Source organism: Pezoporus flaviventris, unplaced genomic scaffold, assembly GCF_033815535.1.
Source record: "Pezoporus flaviventris isolate CSIRO_AGI_PZ_B2104156 unplaced genomic scaffold, CSIRO_AGI_Pfla_v1 ptg000047l, whole genome shotgun sequence".
NCBI classification, from domain to species: domain Eukaryota; kingdom Metazoa; phylum Chordata; class Aves; order Psittaciformes; family Psittacidae; genus Pezoporus; species Pezoporus flaviventris.
This window is the reverse complement of record NW_026892595.1, coordinates 7540321-7556419: the sequence shown is the minus strand read 5'-3', so window position 1 is coordinate 7556419 and position 16099 is coordinate 7540321. Positions and strand designations below refer to the sequence as shown.

The 16099-nt window shown below is 38.8% G+C and overlaps 1 protein-coding gene across 22 annotated transcripts in view; it reads left to right on the top strand.

Annotated features, from left to right (window-relative positions):
* Positions 1-16099, top strand: part of SVIL (supervillin) — a 114677-nt gene that overhangs the window by 57564 nt on the left and 41014 nt on the right. For 11 of the 22 annotated variants that reach the window (XM_061468115.1, XM_061468112.1, XM_061468102.1 and 8 more), the window contains 10 exons: positions 4762-4845; positions 6848-7732; positions 8065-8235; positions 8870-8904; positions 10056-10117; positions 10484-10623; positions 11396-11491; positions 12695-12947; positions 14400-14423; positions 15500-15986. In XM_061468115.1, coding sequence (XP_061324099.1) covers positions 4762-4845; positions 6848-7732; positions 8065-8235; positions 8870-8904; positions 10056-10117; positions 10484-10623; positions 11396-11491; positions 12695-12947; positions 14400-14423; positions 15500-15986 — 2237 coding nt within the window. The remainder of the gene's footprint in view (positions 1-4761; positions 4846-6847; positions 7733-8064; positions 8236-8869; positions 8905-10055; positions 10118-10483; positions 10624-11395; positions 11492-12694; positions 12948-14399; positions 14424-15499; positions 15987-16099) is intronic. The other 11 variants (XM_061468120.1, XM_061468103.1, XM_061468119.1 and 8 more) reach the window with 8 other exon arrangements.

The following is a 16099-nucleotide window of genomic DNA, read 5'->3' as shown; positions in this document are numbered from 1 at the left end:
GCACACCAGTAGTAGTCTGTTAATATTTTTTTCATAGCTTTCCATTATTCAGGTGACTTCTAACCCCACTCACTTTCTTTTGCATGGATACATGGCTATATGAGCTATTGTTAGACTCTCCCAGTTAAGGAAAGGTTTTAAAGGAATATTTTCATTCAGTAAATCCATCAGAGGGAAAGTAAGTCAACATACTTAGGAAGTACTGTCTTATATTTAGTTTATGTTTTAAGCTTACATTTTTGCTACTACAGTAGGTAAAATAGTCATTGCAGGGTCATCTATACAGCTGAGACCAGAGTTGTACTGAAACCCCTTAAGTTGACTGGGTTATTCTAGGCTCCAAAAAAATTGTGTCTGAAGCAGTCTCAACTCAGACATTACAAAACATTATCCCTTATCTTCAAATGGTCAGTTTGAGATAAATCTGTTGACTAATCCAGTTACTGATAGGAAAGGATATTGGAGCAATGGACCTTTGGCAGATTGTTTCCTTTGTTTTATAAAGTGAAGGAAGGGAGAAAGTTTTCAGTTTTAGGAAACCAAAGAGAATAGCCCATCAAACCTCATAGCCAAGAATGTCTGCTGCAGTGGAAAAGGGGTTTTTACTTTCTTTATTCTCATAAAGCAATCCTAGTCACTGTTTCTGTGAGGGGAAACCAATGAAACACTGAACAATGAAATGCCTTCCAGGTTGTTACCTCTTCCAACCCAGGAGAAGCTGCCCTGGTGAAACAGCATGCTAGCTATAGAAAGACACCTGATTCTGCTCATTCACAGATAGCCTTTAATGTTGAGACATCAGGCCTCCTTATAAAGCTCCCTCATGTTTAGCTAGCAAATGTGGTTTTTTTCTAATGCAACTCTGTAAACCAGTGAAGAGGTCAGAGGGAGGGGGCTGAAGGCATTATCAAATCATTCACAAATTCCAACTTTTTTTTTTTTAAAGCTGCCACTCCTGGCATTACTTATTTTTTGATAATAAAAGATGCTGCAGAAGTTGGGCAGAGGAGCAATAATTAAGGCAACAGTGTTTTTAATGGGAGCATGCTCTTTCATTTGTGAAAAGTTCAGTGTCCCTACAAGATCTGATGCTATGCAAACCACCAAGGGATCACCTGTGTTTGGTAAGCACTGGTTGAGACAGGCCCCTCCTGCGAGGTCTTTCTTTTTTTGAGACTTAGTTGTTCTCTGTTTCCAGATAATGAAATGGTAAGATCCATTTTCAGGTGGTTTCTGGTGTTAGGATGGTTCCAGAGTTTAAACTCCATCGCATTTGTGGTAGGGTCGATTTTACTTCTCTGTTCTGCATTAGTGAAATACTAACAAATGACAGTGGGGCAAAAGAAGCAGGAACAGATCTGGCAGATCTTTAAGGATGGTTTCCATAGAGTACAAGAGCTCTTGATCACCAGGTGTAAAAAATCAAGAAAGCAAGAGACAGGAGGTGATTCAAGACAGCCAACATGGCTTCACAAAGGACAGCCCTGCCTTAGTGGCCTCCTGTGATAGAGTGACTACACCAGTGGACAAGGGAAGAGCTGCAGTTGTTGTCTGTCTGATCTTATGTGAGGCATTTGGTGTGGTCCTCCACAACATCCTTCTCTCTAAAGTGGAGAGGTAGGGATTTGATTAGTGGACTGCTCAGCAGATGACAAGTTGGGTGGATGGTCACATCCACACACCAGAGTGTGGTGGTCAATGGATCAATGTCTAGATAGAGATCAGTGACAAGTGGGGTCCCTCACAGGTCCATATTGGGAGCAGCACTGTTTGGTATCTTCATCAATGACACAGTGGGATGAGTGCACCCTTAGGAGGTTTGCAGATCACACTAAGCTGAGTGGTGCAGTTGATGTGCCTGAGGGACAGGCTGTCGTTCGGAGGGACCTGGACAAGCTTGAGAAGTGGGCCTGTGTAAGCCTCATGATGTTCAACAAGGCCAAGTGTAACATCCTCCACCTGAGCTGGGGAAACCCCTGGTATCAATACAGGGTGGGGATAAAAGGATTGAGAGCAGGCCTGCAGAGAATGACTTAGGGGTATTGGTAGATGAAAAGCTGGTCAATATCTAGCAATGTGCACTGGCAGCCCAGAAGGCCAGTTATGTCATAGGCTGCATTTGAAGAAGTGTGGCCAGCAGGTTAAGGCAGGTGATTTTGCTCCTTCATTCTCATGAGACTCCATCTGGAGCCCAGCAAAGATGTGGACCTGTAATAAAGGGTCCAGAGGAAGGCCATAAAAATGATCAGGGAGATAGAACACCTCTACTGTGAGGAAAGCCTTGTTCAGCCTGGAGAAGAGAAGGCTCCAAAGAAGACCTCATTGCAGCCTTTCAGTGCTTAAAGGGGGCATATAAGAAAGATGCGGACAAACTTTTATGCAGGGCTTGTAGTGATAGGACAAGGGCTAATTATTTTAAACTAATTAGTGTACATTTGGAGTAGATTTAAGGAAGAAATATTTTTTATAATGAGGCTTGTGAAACAGTGGAACAGATTGCCCAGAGAAGTTGTGGCTTCCCCATCCCTGGAAACATTCAAGCTCAGTATGGGCAAGGCTCTGAACAACTTGGTCTAGTGGAATGTGTTCCTCTTAATTGGAAAGGTTGGACTAGATGACCTTTAAAGGTTACTTCCAACCCAAACCATTCTATGATTCTGTGAATAAGTCATAACTTAATACAAACTACTGACTGCAGTATCACGAATTTCAGATTCTTTTTGGATGAAGCTAGGATCAGTATTTGCATAAAACAACTTTCCCACAGTTACAGTCTGCCTTTCCTTTTGAAGGAACTCATCTGCATCCACCAAGATGTGGTGTAGAGCTTACTGCAGCCAAGGATTTCAACTTAGGATTTGGTCTTGTTTGGATGTGCATGTAGGTAGTAGGTAGTATTTTAAAGGCCAAGTTTCCAAGAGCCTGCTCTTCATTTTGATACCCCGACAACTTCCAGTGCCAGTTCATACTCAATACTCAATCGTGTGATATTCGGATTTTTAAGAATAACCTCTCAGAAACTTTTGTCCCTGTTTCTGAGTGTAAAGAAGTTATTGCCTATTTCCATGCTGTCTGTTTAAAGTTTTTGTGTGGTGGTCTTCTATAAGGCCATTTGCACAAGTGAAATAAGGGCTAATGCCAGTTTTCCAGGTGGTTGCTGTCTTGCAGTCAGTTCCACATTATACAGAGTGCAAGGCTGGTTTTGTAAAATTTGCAGTGTTCAAATTCGAAAATAAATGCAGCTTGCTTTGGAATACATATGAAAGCTTTGTGCCTTCAGTCCTAAGAAGATTTAATAATTAATCCTGTTATCCATCACTGAGAAGACAACGAAGTTCTACATTTGACATTGTTTGCATTTGGCTGCTGAAGTGGCTGATTAACTCTAAATTCAAAACATGGCTTGCGTTCTTCTGACTGCTCTCTTCAAAGGATGAATGGTCAAGTACAAATAATTGCTGCTTGGGCCCACTATAAAAATGTGCCAAAGTACACATTAAGAGAGGAGAAGGAAGTTTGCTTGCTTCAAAGCAATTCCAGCAACTGGGTCAGCTGCTTTGAAATGTGTTTACCTCCTATTTGGTCAGTTCCTTTCAGAATTCAAAAACATTTGGAAAAACAAAAAGTATTCTAACAGTCGGTGTTTGACTTTGTTCTAAGCGATTTGGATAGGGTGACGACTGTAGGTGAGTTCTCAAATTTAAACTTTTTTGCAGTAAATGCACTGTTACCTTAAGAACAGTTGATTTTACTTTTTCAACTATTTTCATTAAAAGACCAGCTAAGAAAAACTGAAGTAGGTGACCTGGAGCTTAATTTGGGATTTTTCATCCCAAATGTTTCTACTGCCATGCAAGTTCTTCCAGATGTATCCATAGGTAATGGAAAGCAGCCTGCATGCTTGTCTGCTCCAGGGAGTTTGTTTGTAAATGATAATGTGGCCAGACAGTCTGTGCTTACAAGGTTAAAAGTATTTGATGTGATCTACTGTAGGTGAAGGTGGGCATTAGGAAAGTATTTGAGAAAAGGTGCGTAGGTAGTCTGAAACACCCTTTCCTGCAGGGCTTTTAGAAGTTTGCAGTGCTCTTGTTCCCTTTCAACTCCAAAATGGAAACAAAATAAAATCAAGACAAGATCAAATTGGGATTACTTTGTTTTTTTCAATCTTTTCCATTCCCCTGTCTTCTAGTGACACAGCATGTTTTACTTGATCTAACTGGGTTTGCATTTCTGAAGCTACAGGGCTACACGGGGTTCCAGATGATCCTGAGAATTTCTTGGGAAGTATGATGTAGCCATCTGAATTTCTAACTTCATTAAATTCATATTACTACTTTGGTTTGGATCCAGTGATCTTTACCATATTAAACCAGAAAGTAAAGGAATGGTTTTAGCAACTTTTCTAGGTTTTGCTTACATAAACCCCTTCAAATTGACCTGCAATTGCAAATGGCAAAAATAAGTTTGTGTAGTTGCTTTCACTTCTCAAATTCCGGACAGTACACACTTGGTAAAGTTACCTTTGCAGAATATTTAACACTCAGTATACTTTTTAGATGTTTGTGGACTTAATATGCTAGTTTGTTTCACAGTTTATACCTGTCAATTTGATTAATGTGCTTGTGCTTTTGTTTTTATGAACAGTTCTCTGTAACTGAGTAATCAGAAAACAAAAAAAAGTGGTGGGGAGGGAAGATTGGGAGGATAAATGGGAGCATGTGTCGAGATTTCAAAAATTACCTGAACTTCTGTTTTCTGTAGTAGTGCAGGGAAATCAAAACCTGAGTGGTTTCTTCAAAAAGATTCAGAAGGGGACACACCTTCACTTATCAGCTGGCCCTCCAGGTATCATAAAACATAGCTGTGTGGATAACAATCAGACTCAAACCTCCCCTTTCTTTCCCTTTACTCAGTCTTCTTTTAACACTTGCCACTTAACAGCCTTTAATTTTCCTTTACCAGCAGCAAGTTAAAAAGTTGTTTTTTGTGGATAAACATCTGTTGAAACTTTTCAGAAGCATCTGCTTTTCTTGTAGCTTAAAACCAGTTGGTATTTTGATGAAGTACAAACACCCCTAGCTTCTTCCACAGCTACTATCATTCTGGCTTCCACTAATTTTTATCACTTATTTTATCCCACTTTCTACTCCTCAAACCAGCAGATTTTTATACCACACATCAGTCCTCTTAGCATACACTATAATTAATTCCTTGAATTCCAAAGGAGGTGGTACAAGAGAAAGAAAAAGAATTCTATTGAAAAGTAAATGAAGCAGCTGCTTTCTCCCAGTTTGGCAATGCATGCAGTTAGCCCCCTGTGAGGTGCATTGCAGGAAGAATCATTTCTATGTTCCCAATGAAAGTAATTCTTATAACCCAGTACTAACATCAGTGTGAGTGTTCTGGAGAATGCTTGGTATATGTAGTTTAAAGAATCACTTTTTCAGACTGAACACACTGTCTGTACTTAAGTAACTGTGAGGAGTTTCCTGGTAAGTGCACCAATACTCAGAGGTAAGGAAAACAGAAATGTTAGAAAGGTTGGTGTTTCAGATAACTTTGGATATCCAGAAGTATTCTTTCAGTTATTCATTTGCCTTTTTTCAAAATCTTGGGGTTTATTTAGTAATGTAAACTCCAAAAAGTTTGTTGGTAGCAAGCATGGAATTACACATACTTAGAGCTGGATTACTTACTTTCAAATAAAGAGCTAGTCTCCTATTGTACTTGAGTTTCTCTCCTTCTTCAGAATTAAAATCATTTTTTATACCCACTGGGCAGGGAGGAAGTACAGGTCTTTCATTTTTAATACCGTTTATGCAGTTTACAAGCGCTTACCCTGTAAGCTGTATGAACGTGCAGCATGGCTGTAAAGCTGCAGGAGAGCTTACCTGCAGTGGTAGTCATAGAGCAAAGGCTGCCTCCGGCTGCATGCACTTGCCTTCCCTTAGTGCAGTCGCATTAAGTGTCTAAAGGTACAAGACAACTCTGTTTTGCATGGATGTTAGCAAATCTAGAGGCATTTCTAGAAAATACACCAAAGTAAGGTAACTCTGGGGGAGCATTCCTGTAAGTTTTGCATGTTAAAATATAATGATCTGTTTTAAAACAGATTGCCTGTTTTGATTTTAATCCTTTTCTCCCCTGCAAGCCCTCTGAAGAGCAACAGCCATGCCATAGTTTGACTTTGGGCTTGCATTTTCGGTGTGGTTTTGTGTTTTTTTTTTTTTTTTTTACTTACTGAAACGGGTTACACTACATGTAAGATTTTTAGATCTTATATGATATACAAAAGTAGAAATAAAAAGGTCTCTGGCAAAACATCTGAAGGGCTAGGTAGAGATAACAATGTTTTTTTTTTCATCCCTTCCCCCAGTGCAACAGCATCTTGATATGACCTAAGCTGCATAGTATTTAGAAGTCTTCAAAAATCTGTTTAAATATATGGTTGTCAGCAGAATTTGCAATTTCAGACTGAACCCAACACTTTGATAGTATAAAAAGCAGTTTTGATCATCTTGTTTGTTTGAGACTATGGGTATGTGCTGTTTGACAAACACAGTTGTGACCTCATGGGAGCATGCTGTACATTTTCAGAGCTTGCTCGGTTACCTTCTGAGGAGTCATGCATGTTCAAGGTCCTGTGAATCACTTGAATGTTTTTGAGCAATTTTATTGCTAAGATTTAGGGGGCGGAAGGTGTTGCATCATACCATCGCTTTCTTCTATGTGTTGAATGCTTTTATTTTAATACGATGTTGCTGCCTGTACCCACAGTAGGTGTCTTATGATCCTTCTCAGACTGGGTATTGCTGTTCACAGCTTTAATCCTTTTTCTTTCTTAAAGAGTAAAAGTTAGAGAGAAACTGGTGAAAGAGGAAAGTGCTCGTGGAAGCCCTGAACATGGCACAGACACAGTATCTCAGAGAAAATCCCATCCAGTGCCAGCCCACTACATGCCTCTTCAGACAGAAACGTCTGCCTTTGATAGGGTTATAAATCAGCCTGTCAGTTCAGTCCGCCAACCGATACATGGCTATATTCAGCCTGCTGGCACTGCTCACACAGCTCAGCTGATGGCAACAGAAGAACCATCAAACATCTCTGTTGGCAGCCACATCCTGCCAGACAGTGTTAGCCTCTTAACAAAATCAGCAGCAGCCACTGCATCAGAGAGTGAAAAGAAAGAGGCACTTGATTGTGGAGCAAAGCCTGATCAAGAAGATTTGGAGGGTGAACAAGCTTCCAAAGGCAGAAGACCAATTTTACCATCTGAGATTCGCAAGCAAGGGAAGAACCATGAAGGCCTCTTTGGAGGAGGAGAACTGGATACTCCCATGGGGAATTCCTCTTTCACAAGCAAGCTGAAAGTTAACTCAGAAGTTCAAAGAGAGCTGGAGTGCAATAAGAGGCAGGCCCCTGAGCAGCAGTTTAAGACCACTGAGAACATAGAAAGGAGTGAAGCTGTTATGTACATACAGAGTGGGTCTGTAACGCAGCCTGACAAGGCAAAGGCTCCTGTTTGGAAAGTGTCGACAGCAAAGCATAAAGTCCTGACTCGTTCGATGTCTGACTATACTGTGCCTCCTAAGCTAGAAGCTTCTAAAAGTAAGGAAAGTGTGGAAACAAATGCACCAAATGGTGAGATTGGCATGGTTGACACAAAAGTCTCTGTTGCCCAGCTCCGTAATGTCTTTCTGGAGTCTGCTACTGCCAACAAGAAAACAGAACTGTAGGTGACATTTCAGACGTATTTTCGTGTGAAACTTGCACGTCCTTGGCAAAAATTACACACACTCAACAGCAGTCGTGTTCGGCACTTAAAGCGCACAGCTTAGCTCTCACCAGTGTGTACTGGAGGCTGAGATGGTTTGAATCCTGCTTCTGTGCTTCTGCTTGCTAGTGCAAGTTGTGATGTGGGGTAGCTGGAATGTGTACATCTGCGCATGTTACCGGAGGAGCATGCAGAGTGATCTGTAGTGAATTGTTGAGATGCTTACATCTATGCTTTACCTCTCTCTCCTATTTTCTTTTCTATGCACTTTCTATCATGTGGTCTTAAAGTGAATCTCGGTTTGAGATGTCAGCAGCAGGTAGCACTTTGTCTTCCAATGGTGACCGTGAAAGAGGGCCACGAAGGCCGAGGCGCTATTTTACTCCTGGTGAAAATAGAAAGACCTCTGAGAGATTTAAAACTCAACCTATAACGTCAGCAGAACGAAAGGAGACAGATAGGTAGGCACGTATGTAGCATTCTGTGTAGCATTCTGGTACAGGTAGACATGAATCAGCTTGTGAAGAGACTTTGTTCATTTGTTAGTATAAGCATTTTGCAAGATTGTTTATCTTTATAACCAATCAGTATTTGTTATAGCTTCTTATAAAATAAAAACAAAAGCACCACTGACCAAACCAATTTGTTGCAAATCCCCTCCACGTAAAATGATGGGCAGTGAATCATCATAAAGTATTATAGCTGTCTGGTTCTGTCTAATGATAAATGCTTTTGGTTTTATATAAAGAATTTCCTTTCCATCTATTCTGCTTTATCATTTACTTTTTTTTTTGTAAACAACCAAAGCTATGTATTTTATGTTAAAAGAGCTGGCAGCGAATCATAGAGTTTTATCTTCTGCAAGTTGAACTGGAAATCATTTATCTTTACTGTATTTAAGTTTGGCTGCAATTGCTTGCCTTTCTGCTTTATTAAAGGATGTCAAAGTGGAAACTGTTGAAACTTGAGAAACTATAGATAAAGTTTTCCAACTCTTAAGATTTTTTGAGGTCCTGCTACTTCAGATGGAGTTTGAATTTAATTTTTGATGTCTTATTTCCAACTAACTTCTTTCTGTTTGGTAATTTTTACCAGGTCAATTTTGAGTGCAGAAATACCAGCTGTTGAAGGTATGTTACCACACTGCTTTCTAAGGAAGAAATGGGAGCAGATGTGTTTTGTTTTGTTTTCACTGAAGAACTATTTGATAACATTTGTTAATGCAAACAAAGTCCACTTGGAAATAGCTTTTGTTACCTATAATATGTTTGAAGTACCACTTTTCCTTAGGCCATGTCTACTACAGACTTGATTTCAAATTCATTTAAGTCCAAAAGTCTGTCTATGGATTCCAAACTTCATATGGGAGGCAAAGAGGGGAATGGCTTGACGCTTTTCAGTGTAGGGTTGTGAGGTTTTTTTCTGATGTAGACAATAAATAAAAAATAAATTAGACCACACATTTTCATCATTGGTCTAGGACTAATAAATAAAAAAAAGCCTTAGCTGGTTTTCTAGCTAAGGAAGTTATGCTGGTTATTAAATAATATAATTCAGTCTGCCATCTTGATTATCTTTCCCTCTTGTCACTCTTGGCAAGTCTGGCACAAATCAAGTAGGTAATCTCCTGAATAGCTAAATTTAAATTTAATGCCTTATGCTATTTGGAAGCTTATATTCTTTGCAGCTTTGAGATGCAGGTTTTTGGATCTGGAGGATGCTGATTTCAGTTCTTATGGATACCAGATGTGTCTCTGAAAAATGGGGACACAAGGTGGCAATCAGAATGACCAGCTTCCAGGAGGAACCATCTTGTATGGTCAATAATAGAATATAGATGTTCTATACAGCAGGATTAATACTGACCTTTAAGACAGTCTTTCAGTCCGATTATATTCTTAATCCATGTGTCTAACATAGACCGATAGAGTAAGTTTGATTATATTCATAACGGTTTGGATTATATTCATAATGGGTTGTTTGGATAACTCAAATGCGCAATAACTGTTATGAAAACAAATCTTTTGTTCTCAAATCATGTTAAGAATTTTCCTGTGAAGCATTGCACATAAAAACAAGTGAAGTTTACACAACCTGTTTCCTGAGAAGTCTTCCGTTAAAAGAGAGTAACAAACAGCTTACTTGCTAGTGGTCCTTCTTATCTTACTCAAATGTAATTTTTGAGGAATTCAGAAATCATTTAGTTAAAAAAAAAAAAAATTGTGTTTAATATGAGCTTGATTAATTACATTCAGCCTCACTTATTTTTTCCTTTGAGGAGATGAAGAAAAAATGGATGACCGAGCCAAACTAAGTGTAGCCGCAAAAAGGCTGCTTTTTAGAGTAAGTATTACATTTTCTTAATAGAAGGCTGAGTTAAACATTTCATATACAAGATGCTAAAGATCCCAAACTGCATGAGAATTAAGTGTAATGAAGTTAACCAAGTCCAAGCTACATAACATCTTTTTACTTCATCTTACCTACCTACACAGTAGACCTGTTGCTCCAAAGCCTTCTTAAAGAACATCATTTAGCGAGATGTGTAGTTTGGTTTAAGCCCATGACACCTTCTGTGCAATTACATCCTACTTCTAATTCAAAGATGGGCATTTGGGAAATTTATTCTTTGCATGCAAGAAAGCTGTAAAGAAAGTACTGGTTTAGAACATTCAGCCATGGTTTTAGTTATGATGTATGTCCTCTTAGGAAATGGAAAAGTCATTTGAAATGAAAAATATTCCTAAACCACCTACGAGAAGTTCAGCAGTAGAAAGAAGACTGCGGCGTTTGCAGGATAGATCACACACACAACCAATTACCAGTGAGGAAGTGGTCATTGCAGCTACGTAAGTCTTGTTACATATGTTGGCTATAACTTTGGTTCCTGCTTTTAAATCTGGGAATAAGTTCCCATATATGTGGTATTTACAACTTTGTAGCAAGGAAATCATTTATTGTTAAAGTCTAACTTTCTTGAGAACCACAGGGGAAACTATAATGAAATTTCTTTTTAGAAGTAGAGGGACTATAAAAGCATAACTTGCATGAACTATAATTTGGCAGAAAGCTTATGAACCTATAGATTAGGTAAAGGGGATTAATCATAACCCTGGTTTGTAACTCAAATGAAAAAGATACTTTGCGCTGAGGGAAATCTGCGCAAGTTCTTATGGAATTTATTTGTATTGGGGAAAACATTTTACACTCTGAAATCTCAAATTACTTTTTGGAAATTCATTTTTTGCACTCTGGTCATACATCTTGAAATTTTCCTAAAGAAACAAAAGTCAGGTTTGGGGAACACAAAAAAAAAAGTGAATTAATATTCACCTAACGATCTACTAAAATATAGCTTATGTTATGGGTAATGGGTAACTTCAAGAGACAGTCTGTTTGCTCCTCTAGCTTTTTAGTTCTTTCAACATACTTGAAGTTACTTTTGTAAAGGCCGCAGCAGATAATTCAGTTAATTAAAAATCATTGCTCTTTGGTTTTTTTTCTGTTTTGGTTTGTTTTGGTTTTGGTCTTTTCTGTAGTTAACACTTAATGCATTGCTTTTCTTAATGCTTTTTTCTTCTCTCTCCTTGTGAATATTCCCTCCTTGGCAATTCTTTAAAGTGAATCTACCCCTGCTTCACGTTCTATGAATACCCACACAGTAGTGACAAGAGTACCTAGTCCCACTGTAGTTAAGAGCACTGTACAACCCATCAGGTACTGGGGGGGATAAACATGCATGTTACATGGAGCACAAGATTCCTCAATAGCAGATGCATCTTTAAAGCCTTGAATGCCTTTTCAATGTGTCACGTCAATACTCATTTCAGGAATATTTAAAACATTTGTCAACTTCATTTATGTTTGCATGGTAAACCAATGCAGCTTATTTTTATGTCAAGAATCTGTTTTCAGAACCTTTCTAACCACACTTACCTGTTCTAGAAGCATATTTTTCTTTATGAAAGAAATTAATTTGCATGTGAGCAAACCTAGCAGAACCCTCTTTGGTCTTGTCCTTTTTTTTGTACAGTAATGTCATCTTAAATTGAAAATATCGAAGCTGGGTGCTTGATTTCACAAGGAGTACATGTCCACTTTGTCTGTCTCTACAAATATTTTTTTTTAGCTTGCAAAATTAAAGATAAGAAATTGCACCACCTATAGGTAAAGTTGCAGAATACTGTTTGCCTATTCTGAAAGAGAATACTACTAATTCCATAAATGTGGCAGAAGGTGAATAAAATATATTATGGTAGAGGTGACTAAAATATATTATTGTAGAGACAAATGCAGTTGTGGCTTTTATGAATGAATGTGTCTGCCTTCAGCATTGGTCAAACAATATTCAAAATTAATGGAGTATGTTTCACAACTATTTTTGTTGTTGAGTTACCCCAGAAAACTCAAAACAAAAGACAGTCTGAATTCTGGTCAATTTCAAATTACCAGAGGCATAACAGTTTATTGTAACCCAAAAGCAGCACTAACTTGGAACTTAAATTTGTGTTTTAAATGTTCTTACCGTATATGATACAGAAATTATTTCTAATAAAATCAAATTTTACGTAAATGGCACTGTAGAACCCATGTTTGTTCTACAGAATGAATCTTCATTGTCTCTCTGTATTCTCTATGAAGAGATTGGTCTCAAAAGACTGTCTTCAATCTTGAGTTCCCCTTTTAAAAAAATTGTTCTGTCCTAATCCAATGAAGTTGTGTATGAAAATTTAACCCTTTTTGAATCTTCAGCTGTTGAGTTAGAATTCATCATGCCAATGTTGAACCACTGCATAACCACTTAGGCTGCTATATTACATTGGCTGTTGTGCTTCATGTGCAGTTCTGCTTCTATTAGGTTGAGATTTTCAAACCTCAGAACGGCTTTTTCCAGGCTCATTTCCAGTTCTGTTTCTTCAGCTTGCAGGCATCAGCACACCAAAAAATTTTAGCTAAAGAGGAGATAAGAGCAGCCAAAGAGGCGATGGGGCAAGATCAATCTGAGGAACCAGATTCTTCCACCTTAAGTCTGGCAGAAAAGATGGCTTTGTTTAACAAACTGTCTCAACCAGTATCGAGGGCCATCCCCACAAGGAGTCGAGGAGATATTAGGCACAGGAGAATGAATGCTCGTTACCAGACTCAGCCAGTCACTCTTGGAGAAGTTGAGCAGGTAAGTGCAATCTTAGCTCTCTTTCGTTTGTTTCTTTTCATTGGTGAAAACAACTTCAGTGTAAGATGTTGTAACAGCTGGCTTTCTCTTTGCTCTGAACTATACACTGGGGTTATGACATATTTGCAGGAAAAAGCTTGTCAGGAAGCAGTCTTCTGACACTGAGGAGCAACATCCTCTAAAATGTCCGATTTCATTTGTGTGTGTTCTTTAAGTAATTCAAGAGTATAGGATCTTCCAGATTAGCACATGTTGTACCTTTCAAAGGTCTGTCTTTTCTGGTAGAGTATTACACGTCTTCTAAAAGTAGATTCCTGACCAAAAGGGTAAAAATGGTTACGCATGTTGTTGTGCTTCAGAGGTATTTTCAGGGAATTTTGGAACTTTGTCATGTGCAACTCTCAGACTCTTTTCTGAAAGCACTATGTATTTCCATTATTATTCAGGACATATTCTGTCATTTTCCTCTGGAAGGGGGACATATATTTTTATTTGTATTATTTTCCCACAAAGCAGAATATGTTTGAAATTCTGTTCTGGAATCCTTCATATAATTGGAACTACAAAGCAATTTCTCTTAACTGGAGTGTGAGCATAAGATGGCCCAGCAGTGGTCTTTCAGAGCTGATGTTCACAATAGGAGAAACATCAGTCCCTTAGTGTTTGAACTTTAAAAGAAATCACTCTAACAGGGAAGCACAAGTCCTATGCATGTTATATTTCTAGGGATTTGGATCAATATGTGTGTTAGAAAGTTTCTACTGTTTGTTTTTTTTTTATATGCTTCATTTGTGCTTATACTTTTTCCATATTATAACTTAATACTGAGAAGGTAGGCTTTCTCTAACCATATTGGTGCAAAGCTGTACAGAAATATAGTTTACCTTTTATGCCTACTTTACTTAGGCATGAAGTAGTAGTAAATATTTGGCAAATTTTATTTAGCAGGATTTCCACACCTTACATGGTGCTCTTTTCATGCATTTTCCAAATGCCAACCACTGTCACAGCCTGTCCTCTTTAATGACTGTGTCACTAACTTGTTTGACAGCCAGGAAGGTGGTCAACAGAAATGGGCTTGGAGCAGATGGGAAGGAAGTGACAGTCACATTAGTTTGTCAGACTTTTACAGACAAACTTGCTTTTCAAGCAAGGAAACACAGAGGAAGCATCTTTTATTATCTCTTTCTGAACCTAGCCAAAGAAACCAGAGTTGACTCCGAAACAAGTTCAGTGGGAATGCATTTTCAAAAAAACATTGTATAGTGAATTGTTGGAGTCTTGGGATGTTTTGAGGTGCAGTTACAGTTTTTCTAGGAAGGAACAAAAGAAAGATATCATAATAGATAGCTAGAGGTTATGTTCCCAACATAGGTAGTTGCAAATGTAAATGTTTTCTAATTAAAGCTGAAATCCCTTTGCTGATCTCCTCTAAATTTCTAATTCTGATAGATGCAGTGGAACAAGAGTAAACTGGTAACTACTTTCTTAATCTTGCTTTGGAATCCTTGAGCTAGTGCAGTAGTCTTTGCTCTGCTTTCCAATTTGTTTAATGAATGACTGTGGTGTCCATGCTTTATGGAATTTGCATGTGCATTTTGAGTTTTCAGTTGTTTTCCTCTTAGTGGCGTGATTTTATCTGTTCCTTTTGCATGCTGTTCACCAGCCCAGCAGTTTAAGAAAACAACAAAAAAGCCAAACAGAACCCTCTCCTGATGTGTACAAAGGCATGTTTGTTGATCTCTTTCATAGTTTTTTGGCTCCTTTGGAGAAGACATTAAGCAAAGCCCTGCATTTCAGAAAAATTTTGCCTCTTAACTGTCTGTAGGAAAACTCTAAAAAATTATGATGTTAGAAGAGCAGAAAAGGTAATTGTTCCACTGTGGAGGCTCGCAAAGCAAATTTGGAGGGGTTTTTAATATGCTGCTTAGATTCAGATACTTTGTTTAGAGGTATACATGACTGCCAATGTTATATTTGAAAAAGTCTTACACTAACAGTCTCTTGTGAACATGATTTATGTGGCAGAAGCGTCAGGAATGTCTGCCCTATGTAGGACAGGACAGAGTAGTCTCTCTAGCACTGAGCTAGCTCCAGAGCTGGAAGCTGCATAACTGTGTCAGAGCAGAGCTCTGCCAAAGCCAATTAGTCCTGCTGAGATGCAGAGTTGATTAGCCAGGGCACATGGCATGTCATCCAGCGTCTGGAACCTGCACTACTCATTTCCTTCCCCAGTGCTCTGCAGTACCATGCAAGTATGAGCCTTTTCATGGAGCCCTGTCACAACATCATGTTGCATGCTACACATACACCCATTATTACTAAAGATGTTGCTGTTCACATGCAGTTGTTTCTTCCCCGAGTGGAATAATCCATCTGTAAGGCAAATTATGGGGGCATTGTTGCTCTCCTTACCTGTTTCTAGTCTATATTTATTGAGCACTACATTCATACAGCAGCACACCTCTGAAGAACTGACACGATTGGACTGTTTTCAGGAATTGAATTCTGAGCTTTTAAGTTCGTGTGTGTGTGTATGTGTGTGTTCATAGGTACAGAATGAAAGTGGAAAAATTACTGCCCTGTCAACTGCAGTTGCAACATCGATTTCAACAATGGCATCTGCCCTTTCTGCATCGTTTGCTGGAGACCTGCAAACAAAGCCAGCTAGTGATGGAAGTGTGAGTGCTGCCACTAGAGCTGATTTGAGATTCCACTCTGCAGCAGAAAACTCAGACTCTTCAGGAAAATGCACACAGAAGTCAGAACAATGGCAGCCCACAATGGAAGCGCTAGAAAGCAAAAGAGCATCAAAGAAGCATGAAGAAGAAAGAAAGAGATTTATAGCACATGAAGCTAATGAAATAACAAAGTACAGCTCCTTTGAGGAAGAAACCACACATCCTGTTCCTGAAAAAACAGGCGACTACCATAAAGAGACGCCATACAGCTTCCTGAGGAAGGGCAGCTTGGAACTGTTCAGTTCTCAAGCGCTTTTTCAGCCTCTTGAACAGAAGGAAGTGGATACTGGCATGCAAGGTAAATGGGACGTCAAAGAAGGCCAGTCTTTTGAAGAAAAGATGGATTTGGGAAGTGTTATGAAAAGCAAGACTTGGCAAAGAGGTGTAGTATATACTTGCTATTGGTGTAGT